We start from the raw sequence: 27093 nt of genomic DNA, 5'->3' as shown, positions 1-27093 counted from the left end.
ACATATTTTAGTGCTCTCAGGAAGGTACATTTTATATATGTTAGAATATGTGCTTTAATCTTACAAACATGAGCAAAGGTCATCAGCCTCTGTTAGAAGCACAATCTGTCAAGGCTTTGTACTCCTGAAGGAACTAAAAATTCCCAGAATTCATTATCAAGGCAAGTTGATTGTCACTGTGGACACTTAATTGTCTTGGTGTAAGAAGTGGTCTGATGCTCGCAGGTCTCTCTCAGTCATGAGTGTACCATAGCCCATGCTTTGCAGTGCCTGAAATAATCTAAACGTGTCATCGCTAATTAGTGCTAATCGTGCCTTGTGGAGCAAGTGCTTTGTTACTGGAGTGGGAATACAGGAACAAACCCGTACCACCGGGCGGGTGGGAAGATGGAAGTGGGAAATAGCACTTCTAGGAGGAGGAGTGTCGAGTTGTCCCTCTTGCTTTGCAGCTGGCATCATCAGGAAGGTCACCAACGTTTACCTTGTCAATGCAAGACCAGTCGTTACAGCGAAGCCGGACGCGTTGCAGACGATACCCAGTGCTACTACTCTGTATGTACGCTGCGTTTATTTTAGCACCAACGTCAAAGCTCTGACGTAGCAGGTGGCTTCTCCAAGGAGGCTTTAGAGCTAAATCTACTGAAATAAATATATAAAGGCTGCTATCCTCTGTCCTTCTCGCAGTGATGTTTCTCACGGTGACTGCGTTTCCACACTCCTCCAGAACTTGGATTCCCTTTATGGAGTTATTTAAGAGAAGCAGAACAGACCTTTTTTTTGGCAGAAGAGCAGGGAAATGTTTGTGTGGTGCACAAGCAGTGCTCTGCCTCTAGAGGTATAAAGATAATTGAAGTCGACTGTGCCAGCAGAGGATCTTCCGTTCAGCCTGACTGAGCTGCCCACGTAATCGCTAAATTATTTACTTAGGCAAAAACCACAGTATTGGACTGAGCATGGCTCTTGTGTTACAGGAGTCCAATTTAAAAGTCCTTGAGTCACTAAATGGGAGTTTGTCCTGAATTTTGTGCTTGCTTTGTGAACAGTGTCTAGCTGTCGGTTGGAACAGTCAAAGGAAGTGCAGCTTCTCCGAAAGCGCTCTCACTGACTGTCCTGATTGATAAAAACTTAGTTAATACAGAACAGTCCTCCACTTTTTCCAGATTGTACACAGTCTCTATAATGCCTTCTGCAGCTTCTGCGGGCAGGACGCTGGAGGCGTTGGATTGAAACTTTTTCTCCAAGTCCTCCTTTTTCAGAGGTTTCCTCCAGTGTCCGTAGAATGTGTTGCAGCGGTCGCTGACCATGTTGCCATCCTGAAGCGTGACGCTCACTTCGCAGTAAAGGCTCTCAAAGCTGGGCATGTTGTCAGGAGGGTGCTCCAGCTGCGTTTTGCAGAGGAGCTCCTGTAAGGCTGGCCGGTGAACGTTCTCGCTGGTGAAGGACTGGACCGACATGCTGCCATCCAGCAAAGCAGAGCACGCAACAAACTGGAAGGAGTGTCGAGCTTCGTGCTCTGAGGCAGGGCTGGGTCTGTTCACGTATTTGACCTCTGGGACTTTGAGAATGACTTTCTCAATTTTATCAAGGGGGAGCAAGTTGCCACTGTTCTCCACAAGCTTCCTTCTAACAGAAGATGCTGCATCGGCCACCCAGTGCGTTCCAAGATGGGCAGGAAAGCGTTTGATGGCCACATCTTGCTGGTCCAACAGCCAGGGGTAGGACTGCAAGGTTGGCAGAGTCTGTGGGTTGTAATCTGTATAAAAGGCACCTATCCCTGACTCCATGTCCAAGATTTGTTTGTTTCCTTGAAGGCCCTGGGATGCTAAGCACGCTGCTTCCAGTCCATGCTTGGCAGCGTTGCCAACATGGAGGGGCTTCGTTTGGGTTGCTGCGTTAGCCAGTGGGGCACCGGCATAGGAGGCAGCAATAGCCAAGGCGTTTTTACATTTTGGCTGGTCAAGAGCTAAGAGTTTAGCACAAGCTGCTGCACTCCCCATCGTACCAACCACAGTCGGGGGGTGAAACCTGAGAAAACAAAATCTCGTCATTACTATATTTCAAAAAGTCACCTGAATATACGCTATATACACAAGCTCCAATTTCCTCTCACTGCCACAGAAGACGGATCGTACCATAAAGAAACACACATTGAGAGTTCGTGGGAGGTCCTAATGGAAAAAGTTGTTGCTTTTCCCTAGGAACAAGTTAAGCTGGAACAGTACCACTATAATAGGTCTTATATATAGATCTTCCCCAGAAAGAAACTGAAACATTAGAACCACTCATAGTTCAAGCCATTCTGAACAGGATAATGGCAAAAGCGTTACAGTTTATAGTCATCTATAAATTTACTGTAAATAATTTATAGCCGTCTATAAATCATACATATTGGGGGAGGCAAGTTTTGTTATTATGCACCAGTTTAGCAAAACAGGTGGAAGGGAGGCACAGAAAAGAGCAAGACGACATCTAGTCCATCCCACACTTCAAGGCTTCCCCCTAAGCACACCTCGTCTTCTTGGGCTCCGCTCTGAGCCCAGCCCCAGTGGCTCCGTTCTGCTGAGAGCAAGCCACTGTTTAAAATGATCGTACGTACTCACGAGAGCCTCAGACCTGTGCCACAAAATGTTGCCCTTTTGCTGCTGTTTTTAATTAATAGGGAGAGCATCATGTCCTTTCTGTAACCTGATCGATGCTCTCAAAAATAAATCTGTTAGCTAAACTGTAAGGAATCACATAAGCGTATTTATGTTTAAGGTGAACCTTTCCTAAATTTCCAGACAAACAACACAGAATATATGATTAACTGTGCCATTTGTATTTTAACTGGCATTTAATTAAGTATATTAACACTGAGAGAAAACGCCTTCCACTCAACTTTCTACCTGACGCATTTCTATGTACCTTTTCGGAATATTCCTGGCTTCGCTGGAGAAGCGCAGCAGCCGGCCTTGCACTTCGATTCCCACATTGAAAGCTAAGAGCAGATCAAGACCCGAGATTTTTTTCTCCTGAGGAAAGGCCTCCGCGAGTGCAATCACGGCGGGGAGCACGGCCCCGGATGGGTGCGTGGCTGGATGCCACGTGTCGTCAAAATCCATCGAGTGCACCTAATGGAAAGAGAAGTCTAGTCATCAGAAATAAACTCTGACTTGGCAAGACTGGCTTAGTCAAATTAAACTACTATAACTGGTATAAAACAGGACTGAAGAACTAGATTTTTCCTTAGAAGGCAAAAATTCAAAAGCCTTTCTTTTAAACCTCTTTACTCCCAACATGGCTCCGTGAGAAGTGGCAATGCAATACAAATCTTGCCTCCAAAGAAGTATAAGTCTAATTCAAGTTGCACCAGTCTAAAACCGGTATAACGATGATTCTTCTTTCCTACAATAGGCTTTTGTTGCTTTAGTTAGACTGGTGTAATTAAAGCAGCAGCTCTAGGTCCACCATGTGAATGGTGTATTTTCACTTACCCCAAAACAGTACATAAACACAGTGAAATTACTTCTCCAGTGCTGCAACTGATGCTGCCATTGGGGCTCGCACCATTAAAGCCGTAGCAGTTGAATCCATGCCGCTAATTCAAAGTTCTATCAGAAAAACTTCTCTGGTGCAACAATCCACAGGCAACAGGCACGAGCCTCTAAATGCAGATCAGATTTTAGCCTGAATTTTCAGCACGTCGAAACCAAGGCGTGGTTTCGCAACCACCAAGTCTACGCAAGGAACCAGACTCCCTAGGGTTGCTGTAGTAGAAAGCTACAGTCTTAAAATTGGGATATGCTGCTTAGCCCTGGAGAGGATCCGGAGAGGTGCCTCCTCTTTACCATGCCCAGACCCCTGACTGCTTGTCAGAACCTCTCCCCCCACCAAGTTTTGAGAACCCCCAATGACTTGAAAGCATCAGGGACAGCATTTTTAATAACATAATAATGCCTCAGAAGCTCAGCTTCTGTGCCTAGTCGCCCATGTCTTACTTCAGAGCAAACTGGGAAGGTGCTCAGGTTTCCCAGCACTCAGGTCTTGCCCTGTGATACTAGGAATATGCGCTTCTGAGGATTGCGTTTCTGAACAGACACAAGAATACCCAGTCCCTGCCTTGAAAAACTGTGACACCAGCTGGGAAGACGCCCCGCAGTGCAGGTTAAGGACAGTTATGCCCAATACCCGGTAAGCTGCGTTCCTGCCGTCTTCAATAAGCGCTTAGAATTGACCTGTGACTGAGATGTAAACTGGAATGATCGCCTTCATGCTAACAGCCAGATTTGAATGTCACGCCGGCTGCTGGGAGCTGAGAGGTACCAGATCTCATTTCCAAGGTAATTTTCTCTACATTGGAAATGAGGTGTCAAATTGGACCTCTGATCTTGTTGTCACTCTAATTTAGATAGGCTTAATATTACCATTTCCTTGGTTGGTCACCTCCTCTAGTTTTGCATAATTGCCAAATTTGTCTACCCCACCTCTTGTGCATCTTTCGATTTCAAACGGTTTCCGCCTCAATCTGAATTTAGACATATGTCTGGGGAGTCAGTTATTGCTTTAATGATGAAGTATGTGTCCAAAATATATAATGGGCTTTTGCAAACTGCATAACTGAAGCTTGAATTGCCTTGTGATATTGTATCATAGGATCATAGAATGGTTAGAGTTGGAAAGGACCTTAAAGATCACCTACTCCCAACCCCTCTGCCATGGCCATGGACACTTTCCACTAGACCAGGTGGTGTGTACGTATATGTGTGTCTGTCTGTATTTGTGTTTTTCTGTAACTATACTTTTCCAGTTGGCATGAAATTTGGATCCCGGTGAAATCAGTGAGAGCTAGAGTACTCAGTAGAGAGCTCTTTGTAATGCGGCTGTACCAAGGTTGTAACAAGCTGTAGAGTTCTGGCTTTTGAAAACAGCCCCAAATCCTACGTTAAAGGTAAGGGATGCTGTTGAGTTGGACCAGATATTTTTTACACCTTGAGCTCGGTCTCACTGGAAGGACATTGAAGCACATTAGGAGAACAGTCTAGGAAAGTTTTGTAGCAGGCTTCAAGCAGAAGAACAAAGTAAACTGAGATTTTAGGAGCATTCTGTTCTCTGTAGAGCAAGAATGGCATCAATTAGTGTGATTTAAGAGCAAATAAAAGAGCATCCCTTACAGCCACTCCGTTCACAAAAGCTGCATACAGAGGAGGCAGTCGGAAATCCAAGTGGCCCCAGATGGTACTGGATATATCCGAGCTGTAGATCTGAAACAAATTGACATCAATTAATTTGAAGTCCTGAACCCAAGGATAAATGTGTGCTATCTCTCTGATCTAACGGAGATCAGGTCATACCTCTCGGGACCCAACTGTTCCTTTTCATGAGAAAAATATTGTTCTATCAGAAAGTATGAAAACAAACCTGGTTTCCTGCTGGCTTATGTCAAGGGCCCTTTCCCCCAGACAGACTTCAGGGGTCAGACCAACACCATCCAGCTGGCCATTCAGTACATTCACACAGCCTCTGGCCATTGACGTCCCTTCTCACCACCCGTCGGCAGTTCCCTCAGGACTGTCATCATCTTGTTGGGGAACATCTTCAGTTAAAGGTTCTGGTTTTCTATGTTTCTGTAGGCCCTGGGTATATGATAAATGGCCTCCTGATGCTGGTATCCCCATGCTGTAAAGGGCTTTGCTCTTTTCCTTTTGCTGTTCAGATCTTTTAGACAACTAAGAGATCTTTATGGAATTAAATAAAAGGGCATAAACTACCAGGGTTTGGGAAGGGGGATCTCTGTGTGAAGACACTTATTGGCACACAGAGCTCCCACCAGCCAGGTCTGACTGACAAAACAGTGGGCTAAACTCCTCCTCACGGATGTGCTCCTGTGGTGGGGAGGCTTCTCCTCGGGGTCAAGTGCTCCTCTAGTTTAAGGAGAGCAAGACCGAAGAAGAAACACGACCAATGTAACTCAGGCAAGAACTGCGTTTTATAGAATGGAAATAACCCACCACTAATTCTCCATCCATTTAACAGTCCCTTATGTTTTGAAAGTCTGGTGGTAAGTGGTGTTTGTTTGTTTGTTGATGTTTTAAGTAAAAATCTCATAGGTGAAAGAAAGGAAAGGATTCTTAATTAACTGTGTTTGCAGAGGGGGATCTTAGCATACCGTCTGTTATGCAGACTTTAGCCCATCCAGAGTTAAAAGTAACTGGAGCGGTGAAGTTTCCCTGTATCCAGTGGGAAGAACCCTTTCTCTCTCTTTCCACCCCCAAAAAGAGTTTCACCATGACAAGGTTTCCCCTTATAAACCAAATTTGCCCTTGCTTTTCGTAAAGCTGAACCGTAGGGTATGCTATGAATGCCTTGCACAGCCTACCTTGCTGTACTGTGTCACTTTGTGGCAGACCTCGGTGCTGGTACCCAGCAGCCCCACTCCAAGAGTATCCAGAATCATTCGCTTGCTTCTCTGAATGACTTGGTCGGTCAAGTGGTTTGCATTCAAACCGTGAATCACGTTGGCAAAATTTCCTGTAATTGTCTGAGAAGAAGAAATAAAAAAAAGAAGTAGTAGATATTTCTCTTCGGTTAAATAAAACACTTTTTTTTTTCCTTTCTTCCTTTTTTTTTTTTTGCTTTCAGTTTTGGGTTACCGCTTAGCATGCTGGCCATTTCTGTTGCCCTGGCCCTGCCCTTACATGAATTGCATCAGCAAAACTTCCTCTTTTTATTCCCAGAAACACCACAGTGTTATTTATATTTTATTTATACACTCATCAGTGTGTTTGTCTGTTCTGTATTTCTGGTGCTTTCTCCCTGACTTGAGTCCTTGGGGGTAAGCGCTGCAGATGATGTAACTTTGCAAGATATCTATATGTCTATGTCTATACACACACACATATATATATATATATAAAAATAGAAGCAAAACCCATCTGGCTTTCCATAGCACCTTCTTATTGCTATTGAAATCAGTGGGAAAGTGGCATTTCAATCCAGTGCAGCCACTACGACACCAGGAAGCAAGATTTAATCTCCCTGAGTAGCAGAATTACTATCCCAAGTCTTGTTGAGCCTGGAGCTCAGTGAGAGGTGGGACTCGCCAACCCTACCCTGCACCCGCCGCCGCTGGCTCCCAGCTCCCATTGAATTCAGGCTCAGCTGGAGTCCCAGCTTTTTTCTCCAAGACATGATCTCACCTCTTTGAAAAGCAGTGGCTCTGTGTTCCTGGCTCCTGCTGATCTGGAAATTATATTTCTAATTATTTTTTTTTTTTCCTTTTCCTATTGACCATCGACCTATTATGCAAACTCAGACTGCTTCTTGGCTGGAGCAGTTAGCTGCTGTTAATATCTCTATCAGAAACTAATCTAGAACTTCCTTTCTCTGACCATTAGAAACTTCCTCCTGGAGAGGTACGTATTATTTACAACCAATCTATACACATGCTTGCTGGTTTTTTATACTGGCATTACTGAATATCGCTCTTCTCTCCCTTTGGAAATTGTCTTCTTTCATTTGCCCTCATCCTTCCCATTCCGCTACTCCCCTGCACGTATCCACACAGAGTGATGGTATTTCCTCTTGGCCTTCATTTTGCTAAAAGTTAAACAAACCAAATTGTGCTGCTCTCCCTTGTATAATACAGACTCACCCCTACTACGCTAGCAGCTTTTCATTGTGTTGTTCACATCGGATTTCCCTTTTCTGGCAACGGAGACCAAAATTGTACCCAATATTTCAGACAAGTTCTCACTCAGCTTTGAACTAAAGCGTTAGGACTATCTTGAGGAGCACAAGTCATTTAAAGCCAGTGAACCACATATCCCATGGTGTGATGTACACCTACTGAAACGTACAGAGTGAGGATACAAAAACTTAAACAGAAAAGTGCATCTTACGGCGGAAAGAAACAAGACAATACCTTTGCCCACATCTTGGAGGGATGGTGCGTGGTCCCAGAGAGATGCAGCAAAGGAGTGGCAGCCAGCGACACGGGGAAATCACTCTCTCACTATTTATGTGTGTATGTCTAGGGCGGGGGAAGAAATATTAGGCCTTTTTTCTTGCTCATCTTGTCCTGCCCATTTCCTCCTCTGCTTGGAAGTGTTCCTTTTTCTTCACTTTCAACTTTCCTCTGACTAACTGTACTATAAACTGCTGGGACACGTGCGATTGGACTTTGCCAGTCACGTCCACATGTCATGTAAATTGATGTACGTGATATTTTATTACTAGTTAGAAGCCAATATATTAATTTGAGTGTCTTACGTTTGGTAGCATGGAGAGAAGAGGTCATCAGGTGCATCAGGCTGACCTTGGAGAACCACAGTAGACCATAGAGAACTCTACTGTTTGGAAAAGCAATCAGCCCAATAGTAGACTACAGGATGGCAAAGGCTGTTTTAACCTGGTTTTGGTTTGTTTTGGTTTTTTCTCCTTTCACTATATGTCTCCTCTATAATACATACAATTCATACATGGGTAGTGTGTGCCATAAGAATTTCAGACCATAAATTGGATTAAAGTAGCTCTTGTCATTTTATAGTATTTTAACAGCATGAATCGTTACGTGAGGCCATCATTTCTACTAGAACATCTGCATCTCAGGCAAAGATGTCTTCTCTGAGGAAGGAGGCACTTCTCCCACCACTGGTTTAGGGATTTCGCTTCTGTGGGAATCCCAGACAGCGAGTGAGAAATCTCTGCCCATCCCATCAGGAAGGGAGCAGACCCCAGAGAAGCATAAGTAGAGGCCACTGAATAATTCTGAAGTGAAAAAGTAACGTGTGTCTGAAGTATGGGAATCTCCTCAATTAGGGAACAAAGTATCAAGTCTTCTCAGAATTGTAGTCTTGCACTGCCCTGCTTAAGAGCTGCCTAAAACTTTAGGAACCTCAGCCCTTTACTCAGCCTAGCCTCAAATAATTTTGTGAAGCCCTATCTAACTCCTGAGTGCTTCCGGGTAGAGCCCAGCATGGGTTTATAGGTGAAGTGAAACATTGATTTGAGTGGCTCTACTACTGAAAGGTCCTGTTTCAGGCTACATCCTCTCACTGCTCCTGTCCCCTGGACACATAGTCCTCCTCCTCCTCACGCCAGCAATGATGCTGAGCAGACCCCTTTCTGAGCTGGTCCAGCCTGCCTCCAGAGCCAGCTCAGGGATTCTTAGCAGTCAGGCGAAACTGAGTTTCATTGCCTCAGAAAAGCAAAATTAAATCTAGAAGCACAAGCAGAGGGAGAGAGAAGTAGCGCTAGCAGTGTTCTGCGAAATTTTGGGAGGACACAGGCAGGTAGAAAGAGATGGGAGGGGATCAGCTGCTCCCCAGTAAGCTCTAACCCAGGCATTTGCCTATTTTGCCTGTGCCTTGAGCCACCTCTGTGTGGACATCATCTTCAGGTGCCTAACCTGATGCTGAAAATTGCACTGGGTAACAGATAGAAGCAGTGGTGTGTCTGTTCACGGATGTAGCCAAAGAGGCCGAGGCCCAGGACTTCTAAAACCCAGCCCTACAAACACATACATACTTTTTTATGGGATAACCTGCATTATGCGCAGGCTCATTTTAAAACCTTGTCCTGTTTTTCTCTTAAATACGAGCAGCTGTTCAGCATGTCTACTAAACCTCTTCCCACACGCATTTCTCTATGAGTGTATCACAGCTTCCTCACTCATGCATGCATAACCTCTACCTACATTAAACATCCCAGCAGCATTTCCTAGCTCCTGGGTGAGGTGTGGCGCCTTGGCCAAATCCTGATCCCGTGGGGAGACAGAACCGGAATGTCCATCAGTGCTGCTTCTTTGCCCCCTCATTTCCACACTAAGGAAACCTCAGAGGTAGCCTGGATGTGCTGAAGAACTACCTTTGGTGCTGATAAAATCCAGCCCAGCAAATGGGATTGCTCACGTTGACGAGGCTGGCAATGGTTAGAAAGGTTAATAGAAATTAATGCTCTTAGACTGAAAAAGGGAAAGACTTCGTTAACTTTCACTTGTGTTCTTTTAGCTCATTCTTCCCTCCAGAAAAATGGAAGGAAATATCTACATCACAGAACCACAGAATCACGGAGCAGCTGAGGTTGGAAGGGACCTCCAGAGATCGTTTGGTCCAACCGCCTGATCAAGCAGGGACACTGAACAAGGTTTCCCAGGAGTGTGTGCAGTTGGGTTTTGAATATCTCCAAGGATGGAAACTCCACAGCCTCTCTGGGCAATCTGTGACAGCGTTCTACCAACACAAAATTACATACTAAATAAAAGATATTCAAACCCTGAAGTCACTTCCCTTTCAGTCCTCTTTTTCCTTTACCTTTGGGATATCATTTGTAATCCCAGTCTATTTCTCATTTTCCTCCTCCTCCGGTGAGACTGAAATGAAATTTGCTCCTGGGTGGCACAAAGGAGACACAACAGTCAGTTAAGGGGAATTTTCCTAACATAAGAAGCAATGTGGAACCCTTTTCATTTTCCCTCACAACTCCAATGGATGGAACAGTGAAAACAGCTGAAAAGTATGAGCAAACTATGCAGTAATGCAACTCCTGATTAATCTAATTTATTGCTCTAATGACTGCTGTAATACAGGTGGCATTATACTGGAAAGCCCACGATCAGAATGGGGCAAAAATGGCCCATAACCCTTTTTATCTCTAGAAGTTATGATGTAGCATCAGCCAGTAGGAGTGCATCCTCAGCCTGCATCGTGCCTCAAAACAAGGCCTATACAACAGCTGACAGCACACAATGTCTTATTTTCCCCCCAAACACTTCGAAACACCTGCTACAGGAAAGAAGTGCAGAGGTCCAGCTGCCTTTACTCCCCTGTCGAGACCCCAAAGTGAACTGGAGCCAGAACTTGTGATGTTCCTCGCAACGTGATGTGCGGTCACATGCTGCTAGCTGATCTCAGATGCGCGGTCACTTCCTTCTGTAACCTCGCTGGCAGGATGGATTGTCCCATGCATTGCAATAGCAGCGTCAGTACTATTTAAGGACTGAACTGAGGTATTATAAGAAAGTGACTTTTTTTTTTGTTGTTAAAAAAAAAAAGAATGAAGTGAAACTGTAAGTGTTCAAATTGTTTGGGAGACGAATTTCCAAAATGTGGTCTGCAGACTTCAGAGTCAGGTGTACGCTGTGAGGGAAAAGAAAGCAATATGATTATCACTGCAGGGGGAAGAGGCATCTACACAGGAGAATTCGTAGGGGTCTAAACAGAAGAACATTGAAAATCAGTGACTGAGAGTTTGGCACAAACTGTCCACCCTGACAAAGGGAATATGCTGCTTTCCTCTTCTTTGACACAATACGCATGGCTCAGCAATTTGGGCAGACAATTTGCTAACTAGTGAGCGCGATGGAGAGACAAAATGTGTTCATCCAAATGCCATTTGCAACATCGTGCACAGCTCCAGTAATGAGCTGTGTTGATTAAAGAACAGGGCTTTAGAAAACCAGTGCCCCACAGAGTCTATTTTCTCCTGCTGACATCACATTTTTAAGCTGCCTTTTTTCTTTCTTTTGCCTCCAATTATTTTAGGCTAAACTCTGCCCACACCTGCAAGCTGTATGTTTGCCACTGAAAGCAGTTTTGCCCTTGGCATTATGCTCTTTTTGTTCTAAAGAAATGTAAAAAAAAATAAAATATGACAAACTACGGAGGCCAGGCTCCCTCTTCTTTAAGCCAGTTTTTAAGATGTAACTTTGTGCCTGGGCTGCGCTAAAATGAGAAAATGAAAACGGGAGGCAGGTGCCAATTCTCTCTGTTTATAGAGCCTCTGCTATCGCTGGGGGTCCAGAACCACCTTAGAAGTGCAGGACCTGCTCCTTTTCCCTCTACTGGGATATTTTAAATACAAAAAAGAGGTGAGAATCTTAGCGAATGGTCTGGAATAGGTGGCTTGATCTAAATCCTCTTAACAGCCCGACAGCCGTAAATCCTGGGATCCTGTAATTCTGCACCACTACCATTATAGTCCCCTGTGCCTCTTTTTCCCCAAGCCTACCTTCCCCTGTTCATTCCAACGGCAGTTACTGAGGCAGCCAGCAATAATACACAGCAAAAGCAACTGCACCGTGAAACGTATAATTCTGGAAATTTCTAGCCTGTAGTAGTTCTCTTACTCACTGACTTGCACAACTAGCGACAATGGCAGTGCAATCTCTGAGAAGTCACACCACCCTTGTTTCCTTTTCTCAAAGTCCTCACAGCATATCTTGGAAGTGCCAGGCCATATTCTGGTAAAGGCTGCTACAAGTCAATGCTCCAGGTCTACATTACACTGTCCTTCTTGCCTTCATAAATTAGCCATGCTATTCCTAAAGGCAAGTCCTTGCAGTCGATTTTAAACTTGTAACGTAGATGCTGGTTTGCTTACGCGAGCTGTAAGATAGAGGTACCAGACATGACTGGGACAGTCATGTGTTCAAGATAGTCAAGTGTTCAAGGCCAGGCTGGATGAGGCTTTGAGCAGCCTGGTCTAGTGGGAGGTGTCCCTGCCCATGGCAGGGGGGGTGGAACTAGGGGATCTTTAAGGTCCCTTCCAACCCAAACCATTCTATGATTCTATGATAATCGTGTAGGTTCTTGTTCAAGACAGATTGATCATTTCAGTATAGACATATTGTGAACAGGGCTCAAGATGCTCCACTAGCAGTAAAAACATGTTTGAAGCCAGAGAGTGTGTTGCTGAATGATCAGGTAAGCCCCTTTGACATCGTTTATGGAGTAGCACGAAGGGGCCTGAACTATAACAACGTGAGAAGACACCACAGTTCCATGAAATTCCTGTTCACCCAGTGTAAATTTGAGGTGCCACCCAAACTATAGCCTTTACCTGTAATAGAAGTGCCAGCATTCAGATGCTGACAGCGCGAGGGGCTACACCATACTCAGCTGCCTTGGATTCACAGCTCAGAAGGAGGAGGCGTAGGAGGTGACACAGCCAGCTCCAGACCCCTGTGAACCACACTTCTATACCCTGGGGTACCACCGCGTCTCCCTGGGATGCCTCACAGCCACGTTCCCAAAGCTTTTCTTCATCCCTCTGTAGCTTCCCACCCTATTTTCTAAAGAAATAAGGTTACCTGGACTAGTAGCAGGTGGCTGTAGGGTTTCTATATGGCATGACCTCCAGTACGCAGGTGTAGGAGATCACGTAGGTTTTCTGTGCCTGCATAGACTTTGCCGTAACTTCTCCTTGTTGATGGTTTCGGCAGCCTGTAGCACACATCGCTTTTCTAATCAGAGAGCAGTCTTGATGCCTATATTAAGCAGTCAAAATGCAGCCAGATGTCATTACAGGACTTTTGCCGTTTGGGGAGATGCTGGAACTCGACTAGCATAAATTCAGGGTTTGATTAGCAGAAACCAAATTAGCGTGAGCGCATGTAAGGGATGTGGCAATTTTAATTAAATTACCAGCAGAACTCTGGTGGTGCAAAGGAGGCGTTAGTTGCTGTGCTGGGCTCCTGCATCATATGCAGAAAGGTACCCAGCAAAGAGACTCTATCGTTTCAGAGCGAGCCCAGATGTCAGGCTGCCACACGTCCCAGCCAGCCTGCAGTGGCGGTGCAGTAGGGAGATGCAGACATCAACATCTAGTATACGAAAAGCTTCACTGTTAATTAAGTGGTAAAAGAGCCTCTCTGCATCTAAGCTATTACTCGGGGATTTTGAGCCCCTAGGAAGTTATCCCAGGCACCATTACAAACTTTTGTCTGCACTGGAAGGGCTAAAATAACACCTAAAGCATATGCAGCAAAACCGGAATGAATAATAAAACATTCTCCTTCAAACAGAAACAGGCTTTGGGTGAAAAATTCATCTAATTTTGTAGGAGTCCATCATTTACCTGTCAGCAGAAGCACTTGAGTGAGACAGGTACTGGGAGATGCTGCATGAGTTGGCAGAGTTGTTCCTCCAGCTTTCACTGCAGATGCTCTCTCTCGTCCTCTCAGCTTGGTCCCTCCCAAACATAAACCCCCCCGGAAAGATTTAAACAACAAACCATGTTGTGAAAGCCACAGGGTACGTGTTGATAATGGGTTGCTCATTCTGCAAGGTTGTGACATGGGCTGATTTTTCCCCTTCTTAATTGCTGGGCTGCAACATCTGCTCAGACAACGTGCTCTCATTGAGGTGCCCGAGGCAGCTTGGGTATCCCATGAGCTACATGTGTGTCGCTGCCCTTTAGCATCTCTTTTGGGGCACTCCAGTAACTGGAAACAAGACTCTTTTTCCTCATCTGTGGTTGTATGTAGCTAGATCGCTCATTTTCCACCCCTATATATTTCAAAAGTGCCAAGAAATACCGCAAAACAGCCTAAAATTACACTTTAAATGCGGTGGTCTCTGATTTATGGTGCAATTATAAAACATGCCACGGTAGTTATTAGTCATGAGATTGAGTATTACATGTTTCAGACTGTAAAACATACTGGGCAATTTCTAGCTGTGATTGTATATTCACTTCTAAAGAGAAAATGGGCGTAATTACACCAACATTGATAAAAGGGAGAAATAATGGCAAAAATGGAAGAAAGGTTAAATGTGAAGACAAGAGCTGTGAATACATAAAACACTTATATTATTACACTTTTCTAATTGAACATTTAAGCAGAAGCTAATGATTTGATTTAAATTGGTCCTTTTTTACATAAGTAGCATTTGAAGAATTTTGGTTTTTAGAATTTATAATGACGCTATTTTTTCCCTCACATTACTCATCTTCAGCACAGTAGATTAAGAGAGATGCAGGAAGCATTAAAAATCAAGGAAAATAACTACTTTCACAAAATGAGAGGAACGATTTTGTAACCTTTGATGATCTGTGTTGACTTGTCAGCGTCAACAGAGTTTAAAACTATTGACATAAAAACGGTACCTACTGTCAGATGTAGTGGACAGTATTTTCTTTACCTTTTTCCCGTCACACAATGGTTGAAGGTGTCCCTCCTTACGTGGCTTTGGATGTTGCAGGAGCAATAGTTAGCTGTAAGGAGAAGAGTATGTTGTTTGAGATATGGCGTTTTCTATTAAAAAGTATAAACCACCAACTCCCGGCTTGTCCTATGGACTTTGGTAATTGTTCTGCATGGCACGATGCCAGCACTTTGGCCATCACTGCTGTGTGCTTTTGTGGCCCTCTGCAGCTTCTGCTGCCAAAGGAAGGGATCCCACAGCTTCCTGCTGTCTGGCCCAACTTCCCTTGGCCACAGGACTCTCCGCCACCTTCCAAGCCCAGCCCAGCCCTGCACTGTCCCTTTGCCTCCTGTGCTAACAAGGTCCAGGCATATTTCCCCACAGTCTTCTACTCCCTGCAAATTTGGGAAACCTATCCAGTCAAAATCAGTTAGGGAAGGTGGATGGTTCCTTGGGGAGGGTGAAGGAGGAGAGAAAGAAGAAGAAACGTGTCTGTGTGGGAATAAGACATGCCCTGTCTCTTAAGGATGATGGAAGAGCACATTTTTGTGGGGCAGGGAAAGGAAAGACAGGGAAGAAAGGAAAAGAAGAGGAGGGAGAAAGAGACCCCAAGCCCTTATATGTTCCCACTTTCTAAGCTCCTCTGATTCCTCCCAGGCCTCCTCTTTCCAGCTCCCAGAAACGTGTTTTACAGCAACACTGAATTTTCCTTCTGCTGAGAAGCTGGTGTCTGTACAGGGAGAGCTCCTGCTAACTTCTCCTGCCTCCCTCAGCAGCTGCAGGCTGAGACAAGAGAGACCCCTCTGCTTCACTAACCTCCATGAAATAAAGGCTAACCGCTCCAATTTTTCAACATTTTCCAGTACACTGGGGTGCAGGGCAATGTATGCAGAGCTCTTTTGATGGAGGAGTAACCAGTTGGTACTGAAAGCCTCTGCACCTGACCCGAAATCGGTACCAAGTTCGTCTCCACTGTAAAGTCCACTGCCTCCACCACAGTCCACATGTGGCTTGCAGCCACTCTGTTGGTGCTGGCCATTGGCAAGCACTAACACAGGCCATGCTGGCTGCCCCACGTGTCTCCCCGAGCCGGGGTTATACGGCTTTTTGCCCTCGTTTTCCTTGCTGGCAGCATTTGGCTTGCCTCTTCCTGGTCCTCTGGGCAGTGGAGAGCAACCACTCTCTACAGTGACAAGAGTGAGAAGCTGTTCCGGTAAAAACTTAAATTCTCAGTTGATGACATGACTTCAGGTGGTGATGGCTTTAAAAGAAAGAAACAAATCCTTTAAGGGTCTAGATCACATGTTTAGAGAACAATATGAATATGAATCATGAGTGAATCCATACTGGGAAATATAAATTATTTATAAATAGCTAAAAGACAGAATACAGCAAATCTTAACATCTTATTCCTATAGATTGCCACAAAATTAAACTTGCATGAAGCCATTAAGCCCAAAAGAGTTCAGATTACATGAAAGACTGACTGACAATCTGCCCTGTGCCTACTCTCAATGTAGGTCAGTGTATACACATGGCAAAACTGAAGGAAACTGAAGGGAAATTATCTTCTCCACCCAGAGAAACTCTTGTCTGAGGTTCTGCTGGAATTTGGATGATGTCTTAAGTTAAAATGAAACATGATGAGGTGGCCACATGAGCAGTTACCGCATAGGGAAGGGTGTAGATTGGAATGACCTTCCTCAAATTGAAAAAGCAGGGCACAGGGTGACACACTTATGTTTATCCATCCGTCTTGTGAGCACAATTATTACGCAGCTAGGCAAAGTCAGGGCAATGGCACACACAAATTAGGCATGGAAACATAGGCAGAAGTCCACATAAACAACAACAAATCTTAACCTTTCCAATGGCTTGTTCACTCATAACTGAATCATGTCAAGAAGAAGTTCTTTACAATGAGGGTGGTGAGACACTGGAACAGGTTACCCAGAGGGGTGGTGGAGGCCCCATCCCTGGAGACATTCAAGGCCAGGCTTGATGAGGCTCTGAGCAACCTGAACCAGTTGAAGATGTCCCTGCTTACTGCAGGGTTGGACTAGATGGCCTTTAAAGGTCCCTTCCAACCCAACACATTCTATGATTTTAAAATTCCTTGGATACAGAAATGTGTTAAATGCACCATGTATGAAAAAGATACAGAAAAACTGGAAAGGATTCAGAGGAGCATAAGAACGATAACAGGCTTAGAAAGCATGGCCTGTGAAAGAGGTGTAAGGAGGTTTATTTATCCTAGAAAGAGAGAAGTTGTGCCATTTCACATCCCAGCTAAGCCAGTCCAACCACTGGTGCTTGTCTGATGCCCTCCCCAGGGCTTGATTCAATGAACTGTCAGCAGAAAACTAATTTTATTCAAGAACTGAAAGCTTCGCCACTTTATCTTCTGAACTGGCTCATCACAATCACACAAGGGCTGGCGTAACGGGGAAAACAGTAGGGTGGTTCATTTTGGCAGCAGCTAACCTTCAGACTGGCTTACCTTTAATGTGAAAGTGCACCATATGTGGGTACCTGACACAGAAATACAATCTGTATTTTTTAGGAAGAAGACGATGTTCAACAATTTTTCTGTATCTGCTGAGAAAGAAGACAAAAAGAAATCTGATAAATATTTATCAAAGATTCTTCTTTTATGTGAAAAAAACCCCAAACCTTTATAACAGGAAGGGTACTGGGCGCTGAAACATTAAAATGCCCTACATAAGAATATTGTGGAATTTCCTTCACTGGAATCATTGCCAGTGTATTACGTTGATGTCTGCCAGGATTATTCCAAGGTTTCTTATCCTGCCTCAGTGCAGAGGTGAATTGGTGGACGATCTCTTGGGATTCCTTCCATCCCTCCCTTTTTCTGGCTTCACGATTTACCGACTTCACCCATCCTGCCTGAATTAACTCTAACTAGACTCAACACTGCTTGGAAAAATGGCTTTAACATTAAAAGGGTCAGATTCTAATACTGTTATTTGACTAATGTGTTGTTGAAGACCAGAGGACCATCTGTGAACACGCTGTTCGCGGACACGTTATCGGACACACCGCTTACGATCTGCTTTGTATTCTGGAAAACTTCCTAGATTGGCACAGCTGGTCTCTAAATATACCTTGAAAATGAGCTCATGAGAATAAGTCATGCTTCAGAGGTGATTCCCAGGCTTATGGTTCACACCACAAATGGGATTGCAACACTTGCAAGTTATTGCTCAAGCATGATAGAAATCCAGTTGCAAATACTGGAAGTAGGGTCACCAACTGGGAAATGTATACACTGAGATATACAATTTCATTACTATATGAGAAGGAAAGTACAAAAAACAGCAAATTTTTATTGTAATACCAGTGATGTTCATATTCAAGCTGCAGAAGTGTGAAATTGGAGCTAAAAGGAAGCAGAAAGATATGCTGTATGCAGGACTTTTTTACTTTTTTTTTTTTTTTTTTGGAAAAACTTTTCCAGAAATGACAGGCTGCAGAATCGATGAATCAGATTTGGAAAATACTGAAACATACTCAACCTTCTGTTTCTCCATAGTCAATAAATGCCATTATTAATGATGTCCTCTAACGAAGCATTTTGTGGACAAACTAAACACCGCAGCTTTCCCATACGAAACTCTACTCCCTTTCCTGTAGGGAAGTTCTGGGAAAAGCCTTGTCAGAAGAATAGAACCAAAAAAAAAAAAATTTACAGGCATTTATTAGGAAAATATACGAACTACTTCTACTTTAATTAATAAAACTTTGTTATCTAAAGAACTAGACAAAACAGTTCAAATGCAGCAAGTCTGTGAATTCATCCAGACTTTACAGGTGAAGGATCAAGCTAAGAGGCATGCTTTACTGAGTTTCTTTTCAAAGTCTTTGGAAGTTCCTGTCAAATGGAGAGGATCAATGATAATTTCAGGAGAGCGCGTAAGCCCTTCAAAGAAATCCGAGCGCAGAGCTTGCCGTGTAATCACACCCACCCTGCCGATGCTGCGCAGCCTCACGTGGGAACCACCACTGCGGGACACAGAGCTGCCATCCACGGTTTGAGGAGCGGGCAGCTTTCTTCTTCGGCAAGCCCCGCTACCTTTGAAGCTGGGATCTACTTGTTCTAGTGGGACTGATTAAAGCAGGAGAGGAAACTTCAAAAGACCTCGCTGCCTCTGTGAACTAACTAGTCAGCAGGCTGCACTGACAACCTCTTGTGACATGCACCACCGTTTATTTTTTAACTTGTTCCTCATTCTGCCCTTTAACATTAGCATCTTCTTTCCTTTTGTGTGTGTGAATGCCGAAGTTTGCAGACACATCATAAAATAATCTGTTCCTCTACCTTCGGCGGGAATCTCCCGTATTTCTCCCTGCTGGACTTCATGTGGTTTTTTGCTCTGAATTTTTGTTGTTGGTCACACATTTTTAAAGCCATCGTGATCCTGATTCAGCAGTGTGGTACACAGTTGTGACTGCCTGACTGACGAGAGGCGTATTTATATAATAGGGATAATTCAATAGGAAGGGCAGTAATAACTGACACATGGAATAGGAAAGAACAAAATGCGAACAAAATCCTGAAGAGGGGTCTGCAGTTCCTCCAGGGCTCTGGGTGTGTGTGCATTTAATTTAATTTCATTCACTTAACTAACTTAGCACTGATCTGCGCTGATGCTGTCTGCTTCCCCATTGCCCAAAGCAGCCCATCTACTTTAGGAGTCCAAAGCAGGATGATGCAAAAGTAGTCTCCCCTTTCTCAGTCCTGGCAGTGACCCTTGGGTCAACATCCTCTGCTCGTCTCCTTCTCCCACTTCCATCTGCCCTGGTAGAAAGAATGACTTCCTCAGATGATTAACCCAAATGCCACTTCTCATCCAAGGCCCTTCTGAAAAATGCATTTCATAAAGCACCCTTACTTACAAGAATAAATTTTAAAATTAATCTCAGGGGGAACTTCTGAGTGTCTCCAGTTAGACAGGTATGTCTTTTCAGGATCTAATGTTAAAAGGCCAGGGATTTTCTTTGTTTTGGTGACACTGCATCAAATATATTGCCCATCAGGTAACTCAGATGTCTCAGTTGAGGAGTCCAAATTAAAGACAAAACCAGATCCGTATTTATATAATAAATAAGCTGACAGAAATGCTTTGATGATTACGCAGGCATCTGGTTTTAGCATGTCTTGAAACAGTTGACCTCAGTGATTTGCATTTCATCCTTTCAAATAAAAATATTTTACTTTACTTATTCACTCAGTTTATAGTTGTGCCTTTTGACTGACTGACTTCCCTGGAACTCCAGAGGCCCAATTCATCCTTTATGTGAGTCCTCTCGGGACAACAGAAGCCATACGGATGACATTTCTTGTTTTTATTGATTCTGCCTTTTTTTTTTTTTGTCATTCAAATTAAGGGCAAAAAAGGAGAAGGAAAAAAAGAAAGGATGACACCACTTGATGTACCTCATCACACTGATCATGAAGGCCTGGTCTTGTGGCTTACTCCCACCACGTGTTTGCAACTAACCATTGCTTTCCCACCAATCTCCAACATGCTGCCGTCACCCTGTCCCTGCTCCCCTCCTCCTCCAGTCCTGCCCCCACTCCTTGCAGGTAGCAGATGCCCTATTTGGCCTATCTGTACTGACAAACAGAAGAGTTTGAGGTGCTGGGCTCTGGTTTTGGACCCCTGATTATCTACATTGCTTAATCTTTAATCTTGTGGCTTGGCTCTTTATTTGGACCACTTCAGCTAGCTCTATCTGCAAGCCAACCTGCTCCTGAGCCATTAGTAGATTGGACACAAGCCAGCCAGACTCACTTGACCTCAGAGCCACGTTTACGATCGTAAACAGAGTTTGCAGACCTGGAGAAGACAAAGGCATGGCCAGGCATCCCATCCACTGCGATCCTGACAGACTTCTAGTTACGCGGTAAAGCACTAGCCTTATCGCATTACTAGTGTTTGCTCCTGCCAACGATGCCGCTACTGTATTTACTGCTGAGAGAAGAGCTGAAATAAAAGTGATCGCTAATTAATCACGTGATTCCAGAACATTTTTTCACTTGCACAACAGTGGTACCATGTTTTTTATGGGGTTTTTTTGTTTGATTTTTTTTTTTTTTTTTTTTTTTTTAAACACACCACTAGGAGTAGATGGCAACTGCGCCTGCCAGCGAAGGCTGCCAATGGTAGCAGTAAAGATATACAGTTCGTTCACTTTCAGGTAAAGAAATCTTGGGTTAAAAGTAAAAATAATGAAAAGTCACTTGTACTTCTTGTGTGTATATATATATACACACACCTGTACTCCTGGCTATGTACGCTGGAGCAAACGTTAGGTGCATGACTCGGAGGAATTTCACATGGAGCCTAGTTGGCGCCACCCATAAGCAGAAGCACCTCTCTTTGAAGGAACCTGAACTGTGAGACATCCTTCATGAAATGGCTTCTTGGAGCTGTGCTACTGCAGTGCCTTAAAAAACAGAGAGCAGAGCCAGCACTGCCACCTGCTGCTCCCGGGGACAGGGCTCTCGCTCTCGCCAGGGGGACCACAGCTTGGGTGGTGAAAGTTGGTATTTACCGTAAAAATAAATTAAAAGAAAAAAAAAACCAAACAAACACAAAAAACTAATAGTTTAAAAAAAAAAATTACCCTAAAATTAAATACCAACTTTGCCCTTTACAAAGCTTCAGGAAAGAAAATAAGCCTTCGTTAATCTCCTGTCACAGTTTCAAAAAGAAAACAAGCCAACTTGCCACTTGCTTTGCAGCTTAGTCGCAGGCTTCAATGCTGTTATTTTCGGCTAGTTCAGTGTAGAGAGTTTTGTGAGGAATTTACTGAAAGTGTAGGGAACCAGCACCTCACCAGACTAAGGCTTTATATTAACAGTGCTGCCCTTAAAGAAAGGTATTATGGACAATATACAGAATCATAGAAATAGGAGTAATAACAGAAAAAAAATAACACAGGAGAAACCCAAAATCATATTAAAATGCATGACCTAAAAGTGATAGTGCATGTATTTGCATTTTTTTTTACATCACCTGTCCTGTACAGCTGAAATTATTAGCCTGGGTCTTCGAAGCTTTGTCCTTGATAAACACTACCAGAAACGTTCCTAAAGAGTTACTATCTTAAGGTCGTAATAGAAATTATCACAACATTTGGAGTGCTAAAATGGTATATTATTGGCAGAAGCTAATAGCTGCTACTGGTATTGTAAAGCTTTGTGGGAATGGGGCACCAACATTTGTAGCTCGCGAGAGACGCGGTTCATCTTGATTAATTCAGGCACAACAGACCTGACTAGTAAAGTCACTATAAAGTCAGCGCTAAAGAAACTATACTGGGGTTTTAAGAGCTAGACCTGTGACCCTGGAGCTTTCAATGACACTTTAATAAGAATTTGATTAGAATGTGTGATCTAACTACTGAATTGCGAAGGTTGCCAGAAACTGCCGAAGAGGCGGTGATTTTGTCATACAACGACACATATGTAAGTTTTGAAGGAAAGTCACTGCACTGTTTGGGAAATTAAATTACAGGTCTCCTCCTAGGAAATGCTTAGATGAAATAAAGAAGCGTATATTGGAAGGCATGCGTACAGCGCATTCAGTCACACATGCTGGCTGAAATCCTGGCTCAAACCACACGGAACTTCGCCACCGAGTTAAGAGAGGCCAAAATTTCAACTTCTATATTTATGTGTGGATTCCACCAGGAAAGATTTGCTTTCTGGCTTCTGGAGCATCACTTCTTCATTCTGGATTCTAAAGAAAACTTCTTTTCGCACTAAAAACAGGACTTGGCAGACTGTGTGGCATTACAACCTGCTCATACTTTGTCTTCCGATGCTTTGAATCAGGATCATCCTTGCTTATCAAGTCAAGTTGCCTACTGCTTCACTACCCAGGGTATATTAATGCTGCTTTATAAGCCCATCCTTTTGTCCCTATTAGAGTCCTCGCTTATAAATCGTTCAAATCCCTGAACCTGAGCCCTGCTCTACTATTTCTTTTAGTCATTTTTACTTATGCCGGGAAACTTTTTGGGGTGAAAAAAGCTGACTGGGACAACTACGTGCCAACATATTTCTTTCCTCCTTCAGTGCGGATTCAAACAGGTTAGCTTCTAGCACTTGTGGTTTGAACAAGAGGGGAGAAAAAGGAGTATTTCCACAGCCAGACGTGATTATCAGCTGTGAGAAAGGGACTAACAGCCAGGTGCCTGGCATTTCCCGACTGAGGCATATTTGACTGTGTCCTCACTTGGATGCACCAGGCAAGGAGGTTTGCCCAGCCAAAGCGCTGTGACCATACTCAAGAGTCGTTTCTAAAGAAAATGACTCTGAATCTTAACACAAATTATGACATCGAATGTGATACTTCCAGAGTAGTTAAAACACATGACGCGCACACACACAAAAATAACAATAATAAAAAAATAATCAAGAAATCACCCGAATACAACAGGATAGTAAGCTACTATGAAGTTCATACTTCAAGAGGATGGAAAGTAGAAGTTCAGAAAAAATTATATATGAAAAATACTATATATAAAAATAGTATTATATATTATAAAAATATATAAACAAACCCATTTGTTTATTCATGCAGTGTTAGAAGACAAAACATATCCAGACTTTGTGTGCATTTGCCAGTATATTGTCTCTCATTCTGACACAGCAGCTAGAAAGAGCACAAAACTACCTACTCTCTAACTAGCTCGGGTGATGGATGTTTGTACTTTAGGGGTAGGGATTAATGAATTAAATTAGCTATTGTTTCCTGGGCAGCAATTTGCCAGAAGAAGTATGGATGAATGCACGACTTGCATAATAACAAGGGTTGAGGTACTCAAAGCTGAGGAAAATAAAACAGAATATTTTAGTTGGAATGATCTAATCCAAGATCTGGCCAAACAGCTCCAATTAACGTAAGTGGGAATTGTGTGGCTAAGACAGGTAATGAGCTTTGTGTCCTCAGCCAAGAACCTTTACAGTGTCATAGATTTTTTTATAGAACCTAGTATTTGTGCTCCAGGTAAGCTGAATATTATAGAGAAGGGGAATTGTTTAAGTCTTACAAGAACACCTAAAATAAGATGCAGGGCTGGTGAATGGAACAGACCAGGTGTTAGCTCAAGCTGGTGTGATCTGTAAGGTTTAAACGCTCAATAGTTTACTGACAATACCCAGCTGAGATTAGTAAACTGAACTTCATTCTTCACAGAGAAAGCACAATATCAGCAAAAGAATTTTTGCTCAGTGGATGGAGAAAAAAAAAAAAAAAAGGTTTTATGCAGAAGAATAAATTACATGAGGCAGAGAAAAACTAGTTGGGCGGTGGTTGTACAATCAGTTTTACAGAGTGTCATTCATTATAATATGTATAGATGAGATCAGCTTGAGGTTTTCCAACTGGTCATGTATTGCTGGAATGTACCCATCTCACCTCTGAAGACCGCCTGTGGGTAATATAATTACTAATACTAAACACAGTTACAAATATTTTTCCTTTGCATAGCTACCAGAAGACCCTCTCCATTCCATTCATCTGCTCCTCTAGTCCATTTTACTCCTGAACCCTGTTCTGGACACATGACGCGTAGTTAATTTGGCACTGTTAATAATCTGGTCTCTTGTACCTGCAGAGATGCCAGCTTGTAGAGTTGTAGGTAAGCATCTCCTCTGGCTTCCCAACCATTTTTTTCCTACTACCCAGCAAAAAAACCCAAAGAGGTGCACTGAATATGTTGCCTCTGGATGATGGAAAAAAGCACCAGCACAGTAAACGGAAGAAGGTAAATTTTTCTTGGAGAAAGTAATCAGAACATGCCCCACTAGTACATCTCCTCTTGTCAAACAGCAGTGATCCAAACATCGACTTTTTCCACTAGAAATCAAGCGGACAGCAACACTAGCCTTGACCTGAGAACAGAGGCTGAGAGGTTAAGAGAGGTCACCTGAGTGTGTTACTGATGAGTATTTTACTGTTTGAAGTCATAGAATCATAGAATCTTCATGGCTGGAAAGAACTTTTGAGATCATTGAGTCCAACCATACACACACACACAAAGAACCAAAACCCAACCCAAACCAAAAGCCCCCAACAACCTCCAATCTCTGCCCTTCAGAGCATGCCCTGAAGTGCCACATCTAGACGTTTCTTAAACACCTCTAGGGATGGTGACTCGACCACCTCCCTGGGCAGGATGTTCCAGTGCCTGACCACTCTTTCAGTAAAGTAATTCTTCCTAATATCTAATCTAAACCTCCCCTGCCACAACTTCAGACCATTTCCTCTGGTCCTGTCATTATTCACCTAGGAGAAGAGGCCAACACCCACCTCTCTCCAACCTCCTTTCAGGTAGTTGTAGAGGGCACTTGTAGAGTTGTAGTTGTAGAAGTCACTCCACTATCAAACGGGTCTGAATAACCACATTTATTACCTATATACAGTATTAAAGACCTGGATACGTAGCTATTGTACTCCTCTAAAATACTGAAAATATGGCCTTGAGGGCTCATGAAATACAGAAATAATTGTTCTGTATTTATTTTGCTGTTCCTTAGCTATCTATTTCGTTTCTTCCTTTCTCCACTTCCCCCTCAACAAGCCTTATGCTTGGCAATTTTAATTTGTTCCTTTTTCAGACTGTCAGTCACAGAAAGCGTCTTGACTTACAAAGAGATCTTTTCTTATTCCAGAAGCCTTTTTTGTCACTATGACTGCAGGCTTTACACTTATCTCCTGCCTCTCAGATAAGCTCCCCCTACACTAAGATCCATCCTACAATTTCAACCTATTTCTATGTGTTTAACCCCTTGGGATGAATAGATTTTTTTTTTTGCTTGTTTTATTTGAAAGGATTTTATTTAGGGGACTCAGTTCCGATACAATCTAGACTCGTGGCAGGTAGTTAAAAAATACAAACCAGCTTTCCATTTTCTGAGAAAGGCAGTTGGGCAAAAACCGTACATACACAACACACATGAAAATTAAAAGGTGAAAACAAACAAATAATTTCCTTTGCACGGGCATAACTCTTTCCAGGCTAGAAAAACCTTGATGGCATATACTTCTGCCATTGTCTTGTTGCAGATAAAGGAAAGATAATTTCTGTGCTTAGTTCATAAGAAATTAATAAATAATCTGTTTTGTCAACAGCTTGCAGGTATACAAAGAGAGGAGAGCTTCTTAAAAATCTAATTCCTATATTTTTGAGGGCTTAAAGAGTCTGTAGGCTGCTGGAATTAAGTGGCTGTGATTTATCTGCAAATTCAGACATCTGCTTCATTGAAACTTCATTAAATCTAAACACCTACAGTCTTCATTCCGCATATTTCTTAAATATCCTGACAGTCTCTCAAACATTTATTCTGTTGATATGTTAGTTTTTAGTGATAATGTATTATTTATATTTACATACATGACTGAAACCCCCAGATATTGTACACAGATGATATCTTGCAGGATATCCCTACAAAGCTGAGTGGTAATCCCTCTATGTAAACACTTGGCACAGGAAAGCACATTCAGAATTTTCTAGACATGTTAATTAAATCCTATTTAGGCCCCTCCAACTAAAAAGCAAAATATACGCCGTGAACTTTTCTAAGGAGGAAGACAGCCTTATCAAACTCACCTCTAAATGAACTGCAGCAACTCTCAGCTTCTCTTCCCGGGTAAGAAGCAGCTGCTTTTCATTACTTTGGGCAGTAACATCTCATTAGCACGGCACGTCAGGAAGCTGGGGAGCCATCAGCTACGCCTCATGAAGTTGATTTGAAGTTTCTTTGAGCTTGGCTCAGTCCTAGCAGAAAATCAGGTTGGGTTATGCAGTGGATAACGGGTAGGAGAAATTCTGGAAACACTGCTGAGGATGAGGGCTGAAGGAAATGTTCTGGCAAACTCAGCTTTGGCCCTAGCAGAGGCTGACTTCTGCTATTTCACTCCCTAGGCAGAGATTTTTAGCAGTTATGCAGCAAAAAATTTCCCCCACCAGGTAAGTGAAAAGAAATGTGTTCTCCATGATGCATTAGTCTATGTGGCAGGTCAGGGAGGGTATCAACGAAGAGGAATTCCAGCATCTCGTTCTGGCAAGGGTCGCACAGCTGAGATACGCTGCCTGCAGGACCTAAGAGTATCTAATTACAGCCTTCATGCACAGATGTCTCTGCTGGCATGAA

General features: G+C 43.3%; 1 protein-coding gene across 3 annotated transcripts; it reads right to left on the bottom strand.

The window, feature by feature from the left end:
• Positions 1 to 10: 10 nt before the first annotated feature.
• Positions 11 to 27016, bottom strand: ACOD1 (aconitate decarboxylase 1). Of its 3 annotated transcripts, XM_054210284.1 has the most exons (12): positions 26550 to 27016; positions 17404 to 17501; positions 15720 to 16164; positions 14901 to 14973; positions 13834 to 13947; positions 13067 to 13243; positions 8248 to 11114; positions 7901 to 8008; positions 6356 to 6517; positions 5151 to 5240; positions 2905 to 3110; positions 11 to 2025 (listed from the first exon to the last, which is right to left on the bottom strand). In XM_054210284.1, the coding sequence occupies exons 8-12, from the start codon at positions 7910 to 7912 to the stop codon at positions 1047 to 1049; spliced, it is 1449 nt and encodes a 482-aa protein (XP_054066259.1). In that variant the 5' UTR covers positions 7913 to 8008; positions 8248 to 11114; positions 13067 to 13243; positions 13834 to 13947; positions 14901 to 14973; positions 15720 to 16164; positions 17404 to 17501; positions 26550 to 27016; the 3' UTR covers positions 11 to 1046. The 3 variants fall into 3 exon arrangements, with proteins under 3 accessions (XP_054066259.1, XP_054066176.1, XP_054066349.1); XM_054210201.1 differs by lacking the exon at positions 15720 to 16164 and having other exon boundaries at positions 7901 to 11114; XM_054210374.1 differs by lacking the exons at positions 7901 to 8008; positions 8248 to 11114; positions 13067 to 13243; ... (3 more) ...; positions 17404 to 17501; positions 26550 to 27016 and adding an exon at positions 3474 to 3643 and having other exon boundaries at positions 6356 to 6403.
• Between the last annotated feature and the right edge of the window lie 77 nt (positions 27017 to 27093).

The sequence above is a fragment of the Rissa tridactyla genome, chromosome 1 (genome assembly GCF_028500815.1).
Source record: "Rissa tridactyla isolate bRisTri1 chromosome 1, bRisTri1.patW.cur.20221130, whole genome shotgun sequence".
NCBI lineage: Eukaryota > Metazoa > Chordata > Aves > Charadriiformes > Laridae > Rissa > Rissa tridactyla.
This window is presented reverse-complemented; position numbering and strand designations above follow the sequence as displayed.

What these genes read in the sequence shown, in the direction of transcription:
- ACOD1 (XM_054210284.1), bottom strand. An exon ending in AAGTGACACAGTACAGCAAG is followed by an intron (nt 5,241 to 6,355) that starts GTAGGCTGTGCA and finishes AATTTGTTTCAG; the next exon opens with ATCTACAGCTCGGATATATC. An exon ending in CTTTTGTGAACGGAGTGGCT is followed by an intron (nt 3,111 to 5,150) that starts GTAAGGGATGCT and finishes TCTTTCCATTAG; the next exon opens with GTGCACTCGATGGATTTTGA.